At 46.6% G+C, this 17,357-nt stretch overlaps 2 protein-coding genes and 2 non-coding genes across 5 annotated transcripts; 1 reads left to right on the top strand and 3 right to left on the bottom strand.

Annotated features, from left to right (window-relative positions):
• Positions 1-824: 824 nt before the first annotated feature.
• LOC146298796 (uncharacterized) lies at positions 825-7,018 on the bottom strand. 2 transcript variants are annotated; one of them, XM_084683488.1, is made up of 3 exons: positions 2,824-7,018; positions 2,206-2,463; positions 825-2,032 (listed from the first exon to the last, which is right to left on the bottom strand). In XM_084683488.1, exons 2-3 carry the CDS (start codon positions 2,454-2,456, stop codon positions 1,123-1,125), a joined length of 1,161 nt encoding a protein of 386 aa, XP_084539614.1. In that variant the 5' UTR covers positions 2,457-2,463; positions 2,824-7,018; the 3' UTR covers positions 825-1,122. The 2 variants fall into 2 exon arrangements, with proteins under 2 accessions (XP_084539614.1, XP_084539622.1); XM_084683496.1 differs by having other exon boundaries at positions 2,976-7,018.
• Positions 7,019-7,350: 332 nt separating this feature from the next.
• On the bottom strand, positions 7,351-9,664 carry LOC146298795 (uncharacterized). Its single transcript, XM_084683508.1, has 4 exons — positions 9,095-9,664; positions 8,757-8,877; positions 8,283-8,563; positions 7,351-8,087 (listed from the first exon to the last, which is right to left on the bottom strand). The coding sequence occupies exons 1-4, from the start codon at positions 9,269-9,271 to the stop codon at positions 7,821-7,823; spliced, it is 846 nt and encodes a 281-aa protein (XP_084539634.1). The 5' UTR covers positions 9,272-9,664; the 3' UTR covers positions 7,351-7,820.
• Positions 9,665-13,410: 3,746 nt separating this feature from the next.
• trnak-uuu (transfer RNA lysine (anticodon UUU)) lies at positions 13,411-13,483 on the top strand. The gene has a single exon. It is a non-coding gene; the product is annotated as a tRNA-Lys (tRNA).
• A 601-nt stretch (positions 13,484-14,084) lies between these two features.
• On the bottom strand, positions 14,085-14,158 carry trnan-guu (transfer RNA asparagine (anticodon GUU)). Its single transcript has one exon. It is a non-coding gene; the product is annotated as a tRNA-Asn (tRNA).
• Between the last annotated feature and the right edge of the window lie 3,199 nt (positions 14,159-17,357).

Here is a 17,357-nt window from a genome sequence, read left to right as displayed (position 1 = left end):
AGCTGCTGCAGGTGCACCCCCAGAACACTGCCCTACCCCAACCTCCACAGCACTCAGGTCACAGACCCCCACTCCTCCAGCTTCTCCTGCCCCATCCCTTTCATCTCACCTCTTACCCCCACCCCCTCTCATTCTGTCAACACCCCCTACAACATCAAACACTCATCCCCCCCCCCCCCCTGCTGTGCTCCACTCTGTCCCTCTCCACAAACCAGGTGAGAAAAGAGGTCAGGAAGATCAAAGCCAGAAAGCCAGAAATGTATTGTCATTGGCAGAGGGATATTCCAGAATTGCTGAAATTTAATAGTTTTTCTCGATTGTTAACACACATTTTCTGAACGCATACCTCATACTTTCTACTCACAAATAAAAAAAACACACACACAATGGGCTAAACCCCTCACTTCTCCTGTGTGTTCCTTGTGAAAACAAAAGATTTTCTTCATGAAAATTGAGCCAAATGCAGAGAATTGTGTGTAGCGTTTTGAAAAAAGTGTGTTTTAGAACTGCAATTTGAATGTAAAGCAGGAATTGTGCTTGTAGCAGAATTGGTTCAGGGGGTTGGTGCATGAGTTACATGTTGTGGTCATTGTGTCTCAAGTACCAGTATTTGTGACTAAAATGTATTTGTGTGTAAACAATTGACAAAAAGTGTAATAGCACTGGTAGGCTACTTAGTTACTTTGCAAGAGTTCTAGGAATAAAGTATAGGAGGAATAGGAGAAAAACAATCCAGAAGTCAGAATTTGCGAAACTTTGGTCGGTTTATTAAACCTGAAAATATATATTTAGCAAATATATACATCTTAATTTTTTGTTTTTTTGTTTTGTTTTTTAACACCATGCAATGCACAAACACATGAATTAAAAACATAACTATATACAATACTTTACTATTTACACATAACTATTATATACAGTATTATACAATTTAAGGAACTTTGGTCACTTTATTAAACCTGAAAGTATATATTTAGCAAATATATACATTTATCTTTTTTTTGTTTGTTAAATTTTTTAGAACACCATGCAATGCACAAACACAGAAATTAAAATATCAATATCAACTATATACAATACTTAACTATTTACACATAACTATTATATACAGTATTTTACAATTTATTTACCACTGGCAAGACTGGTCAACTGGTCTTTCCACTCTGCCAGGGTGAGTCCTGAGGCTGGACAGTACCACCGCCCCTTCAGCTGGGTGTGACCAGTACTTTTGTTTTTTCCCTGCCCACACTGCTTGCAAATGTACTGGTAGGTATCCATGAACTTCTTCCGTGGAGGTTCACCCCTAGCCATCAGTTCCTCGTTCTCCAGGGCAGCTTTTTTTTGTCTCCACGTACGTTGCCTTGGCTGGACAAAGGTGCCAGGTGGTGGAGGGGCCAGGGACTGTGGATGGTCAGCAGATGGCTGGAAGGGGGGAGGTGGCTGGAAGGGTGGAGGTGGCTGGTACGAGGGCCAGGCAGGAAATGGTGGTGGTGGCGGCAGGTGACCCTGCTGGTACGAGGGCCAGGCAGGATATGGTGGTGGCAGGTAACCCTGCTGGTACAAGCCCCAGGCAGGAGAAGGTGGTGGTGGCAGGTAATCCTCCTGGTACGAGCCCCAGGCAGGAGATGGTGGTGGTGGCAGGTGACCCTGCTGGTACGAGGGCCAGGCAGGAAATGGTGGTGGCAGGTAACCCTGCTGATACGAGCCCCAGCCAGGAGATGGTGGTGGTGGCGGCGGCGGCAGGTTACCATGCTCAAACGAGGCAGAGCCAGCAGAACCAGGCCATACATATGACCCAGGCTGGTATGGCTGTGCCAAGGCAGATCGAACACTATGCCGAGGGCGTATCACTGCCTCACCCTCCCGGTTTTCTGGCTCCTCAAACTCCATGACCTCATGCCCATGCTGCACAGGAGCACCTGGAAGAGTCTGGGCTTCAGGGAGTGAGTCCTTGGCCAGTTCAAACCGTTTGGGGAGTACGGTGCCCTGCAGCAGCAGGTCCCTGTCCTTCCTCTTATCCCTCCTAAGCAGCCTAAAAAACAAAAACGCATACAGTAGCTTCAGTTAGTTATTTCATACATAGTAGCCTATCCTCCTATGTTTAGTATTTTCTAACAAGCAAGCAGGTGAAAGTTTTTCTTGCGGTTTAATAATATAATGTCATCATTGTATAGGAAAGGTACAAACGTAAAAAACAAGACTCACCAAGAAGAGACTGTTGTGTTGTTAACTGGTATCAGAACCACGTTGGTCTTCTCCAGAACAACCCTGCTGTCCTCCAGCAGCTCTTTCAGATGGCTGTAGGCCACCACAATGGACTGCGGGATGGGCAGAGTTCTACTCCTTGTGTCCTTGGGCCTGTTTCGTGCTTGCTGAAACTCTTTTAAAAGTCTCAGGCAAACACATTCGCTGACCCTGTGGACTTCGGGGTCCTGGGCTGCCTGCCCGTGAGTCATGAACAGTCTGTGGGAAAGAAGGATGATATGGTCCGGACTTTAAACAAGGCTGTAAACTAAGAAAAATGGTAATAGCAACCATATCAATGTCACCTGTGAACAGCCCAATTTGCCCCCCACAAACTAATATAATCACAAAATAATATTTGAAATTCACCATAAGTTTTTCTATCTCGGTTTGATGCAGTACAGCTTAAATCAAATCAAATCAAATCAAATTTATTTGTATAGCCCTTTTTACACGCAAGCATGTCACAGAGGGCTTCACATACGCCCATAGAACTGCCCCTCAACCAACTTAAACCCTCAAGGAAGACAAGGAAAAACTCCCAGAAAAACTCCCAACGGGAGAAAAAATTGAAGAAACCTTGGGAGGAGCAATTCAGAGAGGGATCCCCTCCTCCAGAGACGGTTGGCAAGAGAGAGGAGCAGAACACAAGCTAAACATAGTCATACAGTGTCAATGGGTTTTGAAACACCAAAAATCCATTGTTCGGCTTTATAGACGTTGGATGGGACCTGGAAACTCGCTGTTGGCCTTCATGGAGGCTGGTTTCCGGTTGACGACCTGGTCCAGCGTTGGTAGACCGACGACCAGGCAGGTCCTGACAGCTCAGACCCCCCACACCACAAGGGATGTGTGGGGGGGACAGAGAGGAGAACAGGGATTAGAGAATGCCAGGAGCAGCTAACAGTTTCAGTCGTAATAGAATGAGATCCCCACCGGTCAAGTGTGGACTAGTGCAGCAATTTAACAAAGCTAAGAGGGTATGTGATGCAGCCCCACACACCAAGACAGCAACAGCCCCCCTTGGTTGGAACATGAAATCTGTTCCAGGGGAAACAACTCTAAAATAGGTTATATTTATACGAATAAGGATGAAAACAACCAGCCCCCCGTTGTCTCCAACTAGTAAACTATAACAATTAAAATATACAGCAACGGAACTATTACAGTAACAATATACAATAACAGGTTTACTTTATTTGTAACATTTAAATGGGCAGTGTGAACATAAGCTAAAATTACAATTTAAAAGTTACATGTGATACACACATAGGCAAACGCACACCCCAGGTTTACATAGAAAGTACACACATTTAACAATCATAGGATTGACTAAACAGGAACGTTTTTAATCTAGTTTTAAATGTCGAAACAGTATCAGCCTCCCTAATTGAGACAGGTAATTTGTTCCAGAGAAGAGGTGCTCTATATGAGAACGCCCTACCTCCAGCAGTTTTTTTCTTAATTTTGGGTATTACCAGATAGCCGGCATCTTGAGATCTTAGAGTCCTTGCGGGGCAATAGGGTGCAAGGAGACCGGAGAGGTACAGTGGTGCCAATCCATGTAGAGATTTGTAAGTTAGTAGTAAAACTTTGAAATCAGCTCTGGCTTGGATAGGGAGCCAGTGTAAAGAGATAAGAGTAGATGTTATATGATCAAACTTTCTTGTTTTTGTCAATAGTCTAGCAGCAGCATTTTGTACCCGCTGTAAATTTTTCAAGTAGGTAATTGGGAGGCCAGAGAACAACACATTGCAGTAGTCCAATCGGGACGTAACAAAAGCATGTATTAGTTTTTCAGCATCATCCTTTGAGAGGAATTTTCGTATTTTGGCAATATTACGTAGATGGAAAAATGCAGTTCTGGTGATTTGTTTAATATGGTACTCAAACGAAAGGTCTGGGTCCAATGTGACTCCTAAATTTTTTACCAACTGGCTTTGAGATACTTTGACACCATCTAAGTTTAAGGTCAGATTGGATAAATTATTTCTGTATTTTTTAGGGCCGAAAATTTGAACCTCGGTTTTATCCGAATTAAGAAGAAGGAAATTTGCTGTCATCCAAGTTCTCAACCCGGAAACACATTTTTCCATAGCATGTGGAAATTCTCCAGGCTTTATGGACATGTATAGCTGAGTATCATCTGCATAACAGTGAAAATTTACCCCAGAGCTTCTAATTATGTTTCCTAAAGGCAACATATAGAGTGAAAATAACAGAGGGCCTAGAACTGAACCCTGTGGTACTCCGTATTTTACAGTAGTGCTCCTGGATGAGCAACCATCATAGTGGACATATTGTGATCTATCAGATAGATACGATCTAAACCACTGAAGTGAAGTACCAGAGATCCCAACATAGTTCTCCATACGCTCCAGGAGAATCTCATGATCCACAGTGTCAAATGCTGCACTAAGGTCTAGAAGAACCAGAACAGAGATAGAGCCCGCGTCAGAGGCTAATAATAGATCATTGACTACCTTAGCTAATGCAGTTTCAGTGCTGTGGTGAAGACGAAATCCAGACTGGAGAGGTTCATAAAGCTGATTTGAGGAGAGGTGCTCAGTTAGCTGTTGTGCCACAGCTTTTTCTAAAATTTTGGAGAGAAATTGCAAATTTGAAATTGGCCTATAGTTGCTAATACAACCTGGATCCAGGTTTGGTTTTTTAAGAAGGGGCCTAATAATAGCTTGTTTGAAATTGTCAGGGACTTGTCCAGTTACAATAGATTCATTAATAATACTAAGCATGGAAGGTCCAATAATAGGGAGAAGTTCCCTACAAAGTTTGGCAGGGAGGGGATCAAGAAGGCAGCTGATGGGTTTCGAGGAATCTACCAGCTCGATGAACGCTTCCATAGAAATAGGGTTAAAGTGGGTAAGAGCCTCAACATGCAGCATGCTGGGTATAGAGTCAAATTCTGTGTTGATGGCCACTCCTCCAGGCCTAGTCTGTAGTTTGTCCCTTATTGCATAGATTTTTTGGTCAAAGAAATCTAAGAAATCATTGGGAGAGAGATCTGAACTAACACAGAGTGTACTTTTCTTAGTGAGTTTTGCAACAGTATCAAATAGGAACTTTGTGTTGTGTTTGTTCTTACTAATCAATTTCGAGAAATATTCTGATCTGGACCTGATGAGGACTTGCTTGTACTCAATTTGGCTGTCCTTCTAGGCCAGGCGGAAAACCTCCAATTTAGTGGTACGCCACTTATGCTCTAATTTTCGAGTGGACCTCTTGAGAGTGCGGCTTTCCTCTGAATACCATGGAGCCATTTTCTTGTCTTTTCTTTTCCTTGGTTTGAGTGGGGCAACAGAATCTAGGGATAACTGAAGAACCAAATTCAGATCCCTTGTTTTAGCATTTAATGATTTATTTGGGACGTCCAGTGCTTCTAGTGCAGCAGGTAGAATATTAGCCAGTTCCATAGCTGTGTTTGGGGTTATGCAGCGGCTAGTAGAAATATTCTGGGTGCCTCCAAGGCTCTGGCAGAGCTCCATTTTAAAGGTAACCAGGCAGTGGTCTGATAGTATAGGATTGTGGGGGTGGACAATTATGTCACTAATCTTGATTCCCCGTGTGAGAACTAAATCCAATGTATGCGAGTGAAGATGGGTAGGTTTAGAAACCACCTGAGTGAGACCTGTGGAATCCAATAGAGCAGTAAAGGCCTTATTAGAGGATCTTTTGGGTCATCCACATGGATGTTAAAATCACCCATAATTAAGACATTATCAGTATATGTCACAAGATCAGCACTAAAATCTGCAAATTCCTCTAGGAAGAGGGAATACGGGCCGGGGGGCCGGTATAGAGTAACTAAACTAAATGAGGGAGGGGGGGCAATAGTAGAAGAATTAGTCCTTTTTAGAGTAGTTGGTGGTTTCATGCAAATTATCTCAAATGATTTAAAGGTATTTACAGATTTTAGGCTAAGGTTGAAGCTAGCTTTATATATCATAGCAACACCGCCACCTTTCTTTGAGACACGAGGGATGTGCGAGTACGCAAAATCCGGAGGCGATGCTTCATTCAGGGAGGAATATTCTTCAGGTTTTAACCAGGTTTCGGTGAGTCCAATCAGGTCCAGGTTGCATTCAGACATCAGATCATTAATCAAAACGGCCTTTGGGGATAGAGATCTGATGTTTAGGAGCCCAACATTCCAGTATGGGTTTTTGGCAGCTTTAGACGTAGGTAATCCTTCTGAAAAGGTGGCACTGCTATCAGAGAACTTAGTAGGAAGAGCAACGGGGGAGCAAGGCTGAATACATATCAAATTGGTATAATTCCTAATAATTGAGGGACGGAATTTGGAAAAATGGCGGGGGACAGACACCGTCTCAATGGGAGAAACAACATCAGCATCCACGCTGGCTACACTACAAGCTGAGCTATCGGGCCCCCAACAGCTCACAACATGCCTATCAACATATCTATCAGACTCTCTAAGAGACTGTGGCCCGGCTTGTTCTAGTGAGTGTCAGGCCTGCTCTAAAATAGCTTCAATATTCCTAGACAAAAGAAAAGCACCTCTCCAGCTAGGATGGAGCCCGTCACTTTTCAACAAGCCAGGTTTGGCCCAGAAACGAGACCAATTATCTACAAATCCTAAACCCTGTTCTGAGCAAAAGCGAGCCAACCAGCGGTTGAGAGAGACAAGCCTGCTGTAGATCTCGTCAGTCCCCCTAACAGGTAGTGGGCCAGAGACTATTACTCGATGCCGACTCATCTTTTGAGCAAGGTCACATGACCGAGCTATATTAACCTTTGTGACCTCTGACTGCCTCAGCCTTACATCATTGGTGCCGACATGAATGACAATATTCTCATACCTATCATCAGTGCGTGCGCCATGTGCCTTAGCTTGGGCCTTTGCCTTAGCCCTAGTGCTAGCCAGCACCCTAAGATTAGCTTCTATGTCGGTAGCTCTGGCCCCCGGTACACAGTAAACTGTCGCTGGTTGCTCTAATCTAATGTTACGAGTGATGGAGTCACCGATCACTAACGTCTGAGGAGTCCCACTCCCACCATGCTGCAAAGGTGAAACCGGTGGGGCTAAACTTGAGTTCTCCCTCACGCTAGGACTCCCTGTCTGTGATGTTGCGCCAGTCGCATCTAAAGTTACTAGCATACGTTCTTCCTCAAGCGACTGAACGCGACTCTCTAACAGAGTCAACTTATCGAACAAAATGGCACATGTAGGACAAAGTGAGTGGTCGTGAGACATTATAGTTAACTTACGTGAATAGTTTATGCCAACCAAGATAATCCGTCAAGAGCGTTGAGTTGGTTAGTTCAACGGGAACAGTAGCGTCGAGCTCCAAGGAAGAAAGCCGCGCCGAGTAAACCTATAACTAGACAGTAGATGTATGGATTAAATCGGTAAAGACAAAATAAATGAATAAACGAATTAATATATAATATATAGCGGTTAACAAGAAAAAGTTTGGGAAAAGTTTGGAGCAGCTCAGGTGCAGCGCGGTATGTCGTCAGACATAGGCTAAACTGTGTGTCCTGCCTACTGATTCAATTATTTGTAATGAACCGAAATGATTATGAATTGTGTCAAATCACCTCTCTGCCGCCTGCTGTCCAGGAGCAGAGCCACTCGGCTTCCTGGGCGCTCTCCAAGGTCCTGCCACGGTCTTCTTCCTTGCTTTCTGGCCGAACCTCACAGGTTCCTTGTCCATAGCAGGAAGAGCCATGTAGAGATGGACAATGTCAGCCTCCTCTTTTGCCGACAAGGCAGTGATGGTTCGGTTCAGGCCAACCAGGTAGGCTGCCAGGTCATCAACCGCATCCCAGCCCAAGACACCTCTGGAGTCACATCGGCTCTTCTGAAAAGTGATAATCATGAAAAAAACATGTACATAAATGTGTCAATTTCTTTGAACTATTTGAGCAATGTTGACCTTTTTTCTCTCTCCATAAAACGTAATACTTGACGTTTTACTTGACAAACGTATGATACTTGTGGCATATCATTAGCGAACTTGTTACATATCTTGTTTTTGAGAAAGGAGTTACATTACCTGGTCTGATGTGCTGTCTTGTGTGTCCTCTTCCTCCACAATGATGTCCTCATCCAGGGATCTGGGTCCACTGTCACCCTCCAGTGTCACCTGGGCTTCCACGGCACATATTGGGGGATCAGGATCACCTTCCCTAAGGTCAGCTACCTGGCACAACATGACGTCGGGTTCACCCCCGTCGTCCTCGAGCTCCTCTGTGGAGATATTTGGCAGCTGCTGTGGGACCAGAAGGTCGCCTCTATTGGACTGGGCCAACAGGTACTCCACTGCAATGCGCTCGCCTGTAACACAGTGTTTAAACACATAGTCAAAGAAGAGGAAAGGACACAAACACAGACACATCTCCTCCATGTACAGCACAATCTTCACTCCCACTCCCATGTCCTCTGAGGAGGGCTGGGGGTGGCAGAGAAAAGAAAAGCGGGAGAGGAAGTAATACTCAAATGGTCAGTGCTGATCTGAGAGCTATCTTACCAGTAGGTTTTCCAGGTGGGGTGAATTCTGGAACCAGAGAACAACCAAGGACCCGTGTTGTTCCACCTCGATACCCCCTCCAGCATGTACATTTGTGCGTGCAATGCATTGCATCGAAAGCCTAAGAAACAAAATACTCAGGTTAGGTCAACCATTAATATGAAGTCAATAGATATTAACACGTATTAAATACAAAGTGACAGTTACATTGTTATTTGAATAATTCAAGTGCATACCACCAACTTTTGTCATAACTGTTAAATGTTATGACATAAATGTTATGTCATAACACCAACTTTTTTTTAACAGCATACGGCAAGTTAACATTTTAAATTTACCTGGAACAAAAGCACACTGGTGGCGGTGAAAACTCTCGAGGGAGGAGGACCCCCTCCCACACCTGAGGACGTCAAGGACTTTGCCACCCTTCTGCAGTGTCCCTGTCTTGGTGTACAACTCCACCCCTGCAGGGTCCTGGATGCACTCCAGGTGCTTCTGCTGCACCTCCCACACATGGTGCATGCTGTCAGGGTTCACCAGACGCAGCCCCGTGGTGTCAGTCAGCCCCCACATCGATTCGAGCAGCCCCGAAATCATGACCCGGATCTCCTCCACGGCACGGGTCCTCCGCCTGCAGTGCTTTGCCATTTCACCAGTGCTGATACTGGCCAAGCTCAGTGGGAGCATTTCCGCCATGGCTGCTCTTCCACTCCCCTTTCTTGGCCTCCTTAAGCCACTGCACATCCTCCTGATCCCACTCAAAGATACAGGCAGAAAGTTTGGAGCAAAAGGTACCGTAGAGAGGGTGGTGCTCAGTAGTGAGGCCGCAGTTAAACCTTCGCATGAAGTGGAAGGGTCTAAACGGACGACCAACTTCCATGGTCGAAAGAGTCTCAGCACTGACGACACACCTGTGAAAGACAAACATTGATTATTACAGATGTGATCATCTATTTTATGTGTAATATTTGTTTTTTTACATCATAATTAACTTAGTTAATTAAGTTAATTACATACTGTAATCTGCAATGTATATTTCATAAAGTAACAATTTCAGCATCCCACCTGACTGGCTGCAGCAGTCCCGGTCAACATAAATAGCCTCAGGCTCAGCTTGTCCAGCATTCTCATAACGTGTGACGATGCCCTGGCACAACTCTTCCAGCCATGCACCTTCACCTGTCGTCAGAACACTGTTCAGAACCTGGCCAAGCTCGTTGCCGATGTTGGACATCCATGCAGCGGTGTCCCCTATACTGCCAGCCAGCTTCTTGGTGATCTGAAAAACAAACAAAAACAGAACTTTCTAAAAAAACGGTACAAGCTTACTAAAATTAATACTATTTCATCATTAGGATGATAAAGTAAACTATTTATATCCATTCCAATTGGTTAACATCAGAGTAAATAAAAGTAATGCTAAAACCCTCACCTTCTTTGTAGAGTCCATCTTCAGAATTCTACCATAGGTAGAGGTGATCACCCCCTTCATCTCTTCCATCTCTTCCAGGCTAGTCCCCTCCCACCAAGTAGTAGCGGGTATCCACATCTATCACCTCCCTCACCTTCGGGTAGATCCCGGAGTGGTGCATTTTCCGGTCACACTGCGTACATTTCAGAGGAATCCCCCACATCCTTATTGGTGCCCAGAGGAACATCCTATGCCGGAAGTGCCACCCGGGCTCGGGAGGAGACGGTTTGTGCTGCAGTGGTGGATGAAACCAGCACGCCTCCATTTTCTGCCTCAGCTGACCTGTAGGCTCATAGAGGACCTTGGCAATCCACACCCGATCTGCTGGCTGTATAACCTTTTTGAATTGATTGGGGAGAAAAGCTTCCCAATCAATGGAAGCTGGCCTAAGTGGAGTTTGAGGAGTGTGGCGTGGCGTGCTGGAGCAACCTGTTGGAGGAGGGAGCAGAGATGTAGTTGTCGGCGGATATGGTGTGGGCCTTGGAGACGGTGTGGCCGTTAGCCTTGGAGATGCTGTGGGCCTTGGAGAAAGCGTGGGCCTTGGAGATGGTGTGGCCGTTAGCCTTGGAGATGGTGTGGGCCTTGGAGATAGTGTGGGCCTTGGAGATGGTGTGGCCGTTAGCCTTGGAGATGGTGTGGGCCTTGGAGATAGTGTGGGCCTTGGAGATGGTGTGGCCGTTAGCCTTGGAGATGGTGTGGGCCTTGGAGATAGTGTGGGCCTTGGAGATAGTGTGGGCCTTGGAGATAGTGTGGGCCTTGGAGATGGTGTGGCCGTTAGCCTTGGAGATGGTGTGGGCCTTGGAGATGGTGTGGCCGTTAGCCTTGGAGATGGTGTGGGCCTTGGAGATGGTGTGGTGGAGCTACCTGTTGAAGTTGGCGATGGAGGTTGAGCCAACCAGGATAAATAATGGAACTGTTCTATATGCTCCAACAGGCCAACAGAACCTTGGACCTTGGCCCCACAGGTGTCACATGTCTCCTCTACATGGCGGTCAGAAAGGTGCATGGAGAATTGTTCTGCCTCCACAACCTGATTGCACTGACAGCACTTTACTGTTCTGTCTGCACAGGAGCCTCCGCCTGCCTGCCTTGAGCCTTCTCCTGCCTGTCTGGAACCTTCTCCTGCCTGTCTGGAGCCTCCTCCTGCCTGACTGGAGCCTCCACCTGCCTGTCTGGAACCTTCTCCTGCCTGTCTGGAGCCTCCACCTGCCTGTCTGGAGCCTCCACCTGCCTGTCTGGAGCCTTCTCCTGCCTGTCTGGAGCCTTCTCCTGCCTGTCTGGAGCCTTCTCCTGCCTGCCTGGAGCCTTCTCCTGCCTCAAAGGAGCCTCCACCTGCCTCTGATGCATCTGACTGAAGGGGGGAGGCAGGATTTCAAGTACAAGAGAGGCTCATAATAAATAATTTCACCAATGATCCTACACTGTTAGTTGTATCCAAATGTGTGCAAATAGGGTATGATCCAGCAAATAATCTACTTCATGCTACAGCAACTTGTCATCACTTAAATTAAATAAATCATCATATAACCTACCTTATGGAACCCACAAGAGCATTTTAGGTGTCTCCCGAACAGATCCACCTTGCTCTTGCTCTGCAGCGGGCAAGCATCGATACACTCTAGGGCTCTTTTCCATTTCTTACCACCGGGCCTTTTGCCTGTGGAAAACTGGTAGCTGCCCTGGGCATATTTTTGGCAGATGTCTCTCCAGTACGAGTCTGGCTTCCCCGTCTTGGTCATATCTGCAAACATGAGCTACGTTAGACTAAACGACCAAGTTCTCTGTTGTGATTACATTCTCAATCAATGTAGCATAGACGTACAGTTGTGATGGGTTGCTCTGGCTATTGTACAGTAATACCAGGATCATCCCATTTTATAAAATTAATACTTCCATATGCTTGTACTCCAACACATCAACTTAATTTTGTTATGTCAACAACCTGGTCAACGTATCATCAATGTAGTCATATTTTGTTCTGCTGTCTCTACTGTACTTCTGAGGTCAAATTAAAGTCAGCGGGAAAATTGCATCTCACAGAGGGGACTGTACTATGGGGGAAATGAGTCTACATCGACAATTTAAATACCAGGACCGACATAAAAACATGTATTTGTACGTCCATAGAATAATTTGCATGTACATATCGCTGTTCTTTTTTTTTGTTACGCTGACAAAGACCAAGTAACTACTCAATTTAGCATTGATGTACTGTACAGTCGTACAGTAGCTACATCTACTGTACGCGTACTGTACCACTACGTTCTCTGAGGTAAATTCAGCGGGAAAGTTAAATTTCACAGAGGGGACTGTACTATGGGGGCAGTGAGTCGACATCGACAATTTAAATACCAGGACTGAAATAAAAACATGTAGCTATACAAATCATACGCCCATACAATCATTTGCCTGTACATATCGACATTATTTTTTTTTGTTACGCTGAAAAAGACCAACTACTTAGCATCGATGTACAGTCGTGATCGTTTGGGTACAGTAGTAGTGTATAATACCAGGACCGATATTAAAAACATGTATTCAAATCGTAAATCCATAGAATAATTTGCCTGTACATATCGATATTCTTTTTTTTGTTACGCTGACAAAGACCAAGTAGGTTACTCAATTTAGCATGGATGTACAGTAACCTACATCTACTGTACGCGTACTGTACCACGTTCTCTGAGGTAAATTCAGCTGAAAAGTTACATACAATAAGAATACGTTTACTATCTACATCGGTCAATCAACATATTACATATATACAACATATTATACATATAATTTGCATTTACATACCTATTTTCTGTTGCTCTTTTCTTTCGTATGTCTTAAATAAATGTTCTATGCAGGACTGGCTCTTTCACTCAGTGCGCTGATAGTCTTCTGCAGTTTTACGTCACGTCAACGTCACCCCAAGACCCACCTCTGTTCAGAATGGTTCGAAATGTGTTAGGAATGAGCAGTTGTTCGGAATATTTTCCAGATGTTCTGAATTTTTTACTAATGTGGTTCGGATATTGTTAAGATGTATTTGCAGTCCAATTCTTGGCGGGTACGGCCACAGAGCCCCCAGTGCTGAACCTGTTTGGATTTGCCATACCATACTTAGGGGTTTGTGTGGCGAAGGAGCTGTACATGCAGATGTTCCACGATTAGCTCAGTGTTGCCGGCCGTTCCAGAGCCCGGATAGCTCAGTCGGCAGAGCATCAGACTTTTAATCTGAGGGTCCAGGGTTAAAGTCCCTGTTAGGGCGAAAGGGTCCTCAAACCGTGTGGCAGCGCGGGATGAAGTGGGCCAAATTTGTCTCTCTTATGTACCTGACTTTGAGGAAACAACGGAAGCTTTTAATGGGAGGGTCCAGCATTCAAGTTCCTGGGTGAGCTGTGTGTTCAAACCACAGAGCGTGACTTGTGGCACGCAACCTTTGTCTCCGTTGCACCCCATGACTTTGAGACAAAGGATGCAAAATTGAGCTGACACCTGCGCCTAAAATTTTTGAATTTTTCAAAAAGATTTGAACTCAGGATCTCCTGTTTACTAGACAGGCGCTTTGACCAACTAAGCCACGGCGCCTCGCTTTGTCAACCGAGACGAGCTCAGCCTTCTGTTTCCTCTTCGAGTGGGTGCTTTAAGGTGGGGTCGACAGCATCTTCGCAAGCCACCTGAGAAGGTCATGCCCAAAATGGAGGATCGCATGCCTTCCTCGCAAATAAAACCTCCCACTCGCTCACCTTTTGACAGCTCAACTGGCAGAGCGTAGGACTGCATTTTTCAGACATTTTCCAGCTCCGACGGCAGAACAGCTCATTTGTCACACAGGCATGAACCACAACAGAGGCAAACAAGGACACGTTCGTCCCTGGGTGGGCTCGAACCACCATCCTTTCGGTTAACAGCCGAACGCGCTATCCAATTGCGCCACAGAGACCCTGTGTTTGCAGAAACAGGACCGGAACATGGAAGGACCGGAAGATTGAAGGAAACGCTGGGAATCATGTCCAAACTCAAGAACAACAATGGAGAAACGATGGAGGACACAGAAGGTATTTTAAAAACAGTAGAAACCTTTTATGGAGAGTTGTTTGGGGAGAAGGACATTTTAAAAGAACGAACAAAAGAGGTTTTAGGGTTTTTAGAAAAAACAGTCAACCAAGACAGAGCACTGGAAAAAGATTTTAGCTTGGAGGAATTGAACACGTGTTTTAATGGTTTTAAGAGGGGGAAATCTCCAGGGGCAGATGGCCTGCCGCTGGAGTTTTATCTTACCTCTTGGGACCTTTTAGCGCAAGACCTCCTAACTGTTTTTAAAGACTTAGAGGACCTCGACAGACTTCCGGACAGCTTTAGAGTAGGGATAGTCACATTATTACACAAAAAAGACGACAGGACCGACCTAAAGAACTGGAGACCCATCACCCTTTTAAACTTTGATTTGAAACTTTTTAGCAAACTTTTAGCCAACAGAATGTCCACGGTTTTAGAGTCAGTGATCCACCCGGATCAAACCTGCGCCATCCAGGGAAGGAAGATCACCGACAGCCTCGTACTGATCAGAGACGCCATCTGTCTTGTGAGGGACAGAAATATTCGTTTAGCAGTCCTAAATCTAGATTTTGAAAAAGCTTTCGATCGGGTCTCGCACCAGTACAATTTCAGGTACTGCAAAAAATGGGCTATCCGGACAGGTTTATAGCGTGGGTGGGGCTGTTGTATAGGGGTATACACAGCAGAATCCTCGTTAACGGGTACCTTACAAATGCAGTTCACGTCCACTGCGGCGTCCGTCAGGGCTGTCCGTTATCTCCCCTTCTCTTTGTCTCCTGTATCGAACCGTTGGCGCAGGTCTTGAGAAGGGACCAACGGATCACTGGGCTGGGAGTCCCGGGGAGCGGGGGGCTCTCAGCCAAATATGTTTTTTACATGGACGACGTGAACATTTTATGCACCGACCGACCCTCCATCGACAGGACCCTGGACAGGACTGACTGGTTCGGACTGGCGTCAGGGGCCAAACTGAACAGAGACAAGACAGAGGCCCAGTTTCACGGCCCCTGGAGCACACAGGACTTGACAGGACTGCCACTCACAACGCAAACAGACTTGAGGGTTCTAGGGGTAAAATTTGACCGGTTAGGGCTAGGCAGCGGGAACTGAGAGGGACGAATCGGGAAGACTAGACAACGACTGGCCTACTGGGGACTGCGCGACTTGACGATAGAAGGACGTATTTTAATCATCAATGGCGTGATCTTACCCCTGTTTTTACTGGTTTCGGCCATCTTCCTGCCTCCCAGAAGAGTGCTTTTACTCCTCGACCGCATGTTTTTTTATTTTTTATGGAAATCCAAGTGGGAGAGGCTGAGGAGAGAGGTTGGTAAAAAGGAGTGTTTTAAAAGGGGGGAGGGGCCTCCCAAACTTTGTTGTATTCTTGTCCAGCAGGTACACCGCACTCCACGTGGGCCTGGCCAACCAAGACACAAAGACGGGCCTGTTGGTAAGGTTTTGGCTGGGGGGGTACCTGCGGACTCTGAGGGTCCCGGTGGCTTTTAATTTGCCACAGGCGTACAAGGTTTAAAAAAAGTTTTTGAAGGCTTTTAATCTGGAACAGCAGACAGAGCGAGTTTTAACTAACCACCGTTTGATTCTCTCTGTTGTGCAGGAGGGGGAGCCAATGAGTCCAGTGCGCGGGCTCGTGGTCCGGGCGGCCGCGGCCTGACTGCGCCGGAACGGCTGCCATGGTCTAGGATCTCCGCTGGGCCCCAGAGGAAGAACGGAGCGGTGACCGGTTCGGTGGAGCGGGAGGAATCGGCCCCGTTTATGGACTCCAGGCTCCCCCTTCATTGCACAACAGAGACTTTTTAAACCCCACACACACATTTCTTAACCTGTCTTAACCCGGTATCGACGAAACACTTTTTATGGCCTCTTATCACACTGTGTTTTAAAGTATTGTTTTGTTTTAAGTATTGTCTTTTAACATAGATGCGTTTACAATTGACCCAGCACAAGTGTTTTTTATAAAAAATGATGCCTTTTAAATTGTTTTAAGACAAGTAAATTGAAAATGACGATATTTGAAATGTGTTTTTAACGCTCTGTCTTACTGCAAAGGATCAATAAAATCCTTCAAAATTCAAATTCAGTTCTTGTCAGCAGAGGGCGACAATCGAGGACGTTGGAGGAGATCGGCGGGAGGACGGAGTCGGCGGCCGGCGATCGTGGCGAGTGGCGTTTTTTGGGGTTTGTTTTTCTTTGCGGTTAAGGGGGGGGCGGATGAGGAGGTGTCGTGCGGTGTATGGGGCACTCCTCTAGTCGGGCGTTTGGGTTTTCGGGGGTTTTAGGACATCCTTTTTTACCTCCAGTGCACGATGGCTGGGAGGAGTGCTTCTCAGGCAACTGGGGCCGGCCTGCGCATTATGTTGCGGTTTTCGTCGACGGATGAAGGTTTTGGAATTGGGGACAGGGACTGGTTCGTTCGGAAGGTGGTCATGGGGGTATTGGGGCTGGCACCGGCGGAAGTTTTCGGCCTGCAGTTTAACCTGGCGGAGGGGGGCTACGAGCTCTCCGTCGCCAGGGACGATCGGTTCAGGGAAGTGGCGGCACTGTGCCGGGCCAGGGCGGGGGAGGAACCTCTCTCCTAAATGACTGTGGAGTCGCTGTGCAAAACCGGCTTGCGGGTTGTCACGGTGGTGCTCTACAACCCGTACGTGGGGGATGCAACAATCGCGGGCTTCCTGGGGAAGTATTGCAAGGTGGACCCCCAGGTACGCTACCTGCGGGACAGATACGGGATCTGGGCTGCCCGGAGGCAGTACCGGGTCCTGCTGGCCGACGATCCGGAGGGGGCGGACGGCCTCCGGCACCCCCGGCCTGCTTTTCCATCGGGGCCGAGAGGGGGTTCCTTTTCTACTCCCGGCAGCCTGCGTTTTGCAGGAAGTGCCGGATTTTCGGGCACGTGGCACATGGGTTGCTGGCGCCTCGACCCGCGGATCCTCGGGGAGGAGGCTTTTCCGGCCTGTTTCGGGGACCACTACGGGGTCTGGGCCTCCCTCAGGCCCTACTTTGGGTCTGTGGTGGACTGGTGGGAAGCCGTCAAGGTCCACACACGCACCTTGGCCACGGACTAC

The sequence above is a fragment of the Hypomesus nipponensis genome, chromosome 3, assembly GCF_054491055.1.
Source record: "Hypomesus nipponensis isolate SF chromosome 3, ASM5449105v1, whole genome shotgun sequence".
Taxonomy (NCBI): domain Eukaryota; kingdom Metazoa; phylum Chordata; class Actinopteri; order Osmeriformes; family Osmeridae; genus Hypomesus; species Hypomesus nipponensis.
The sequence above is the reverse complement of the archived record's forward strand: the minus strand, read 5'-3'. Positions and strand labels throughout refer to the sequence as shown.

What these genes read in the sequence shown, in the direction of transcription:
- LOC146298796 (XM_084683488.1), bottom strand. Translation starts at nt 2,456, where the DNA reads ATGACTCACGGGCAGGCAGCCCAGGACCCCGAAGTCCACAGGGTCAGC. An exon ending in AACACAACAGTCTCTTCTTG is followed by an intron (nt 2,033 to 2,205) that starts GTGAGTCTTGTT and finishes TTTGTTTTTTAG; the next exon opens with GCTGCTTAGGAGGGATAAGA.
- LOC146298795 (XM_084683508.1), bottom strand. Translation starts at nt 9,271, where the DNA reads ATGTGTGGGAGGTGCAGCAGAAGCACCTGGAGTGCATCCAGGACCCTG. An exon ending in CCCACCTGGAAAACCTACTG is followed by an intron (nt 8,564 to 8,756) that starts GTAAGATAGCTC and finishes ACTGTGTTACAG; the next exon opens with GCGAGCGCATTGCAGTGGAG. An exon ending in AAGACAGCACATCAGACCAG is followed by an intron (nt 8,088 to 8,282) that starts GTAATGTAACTC and finishes ATCACTTTTCAG; the next exon opens with AAGAGCCGATGTGACTCCAG.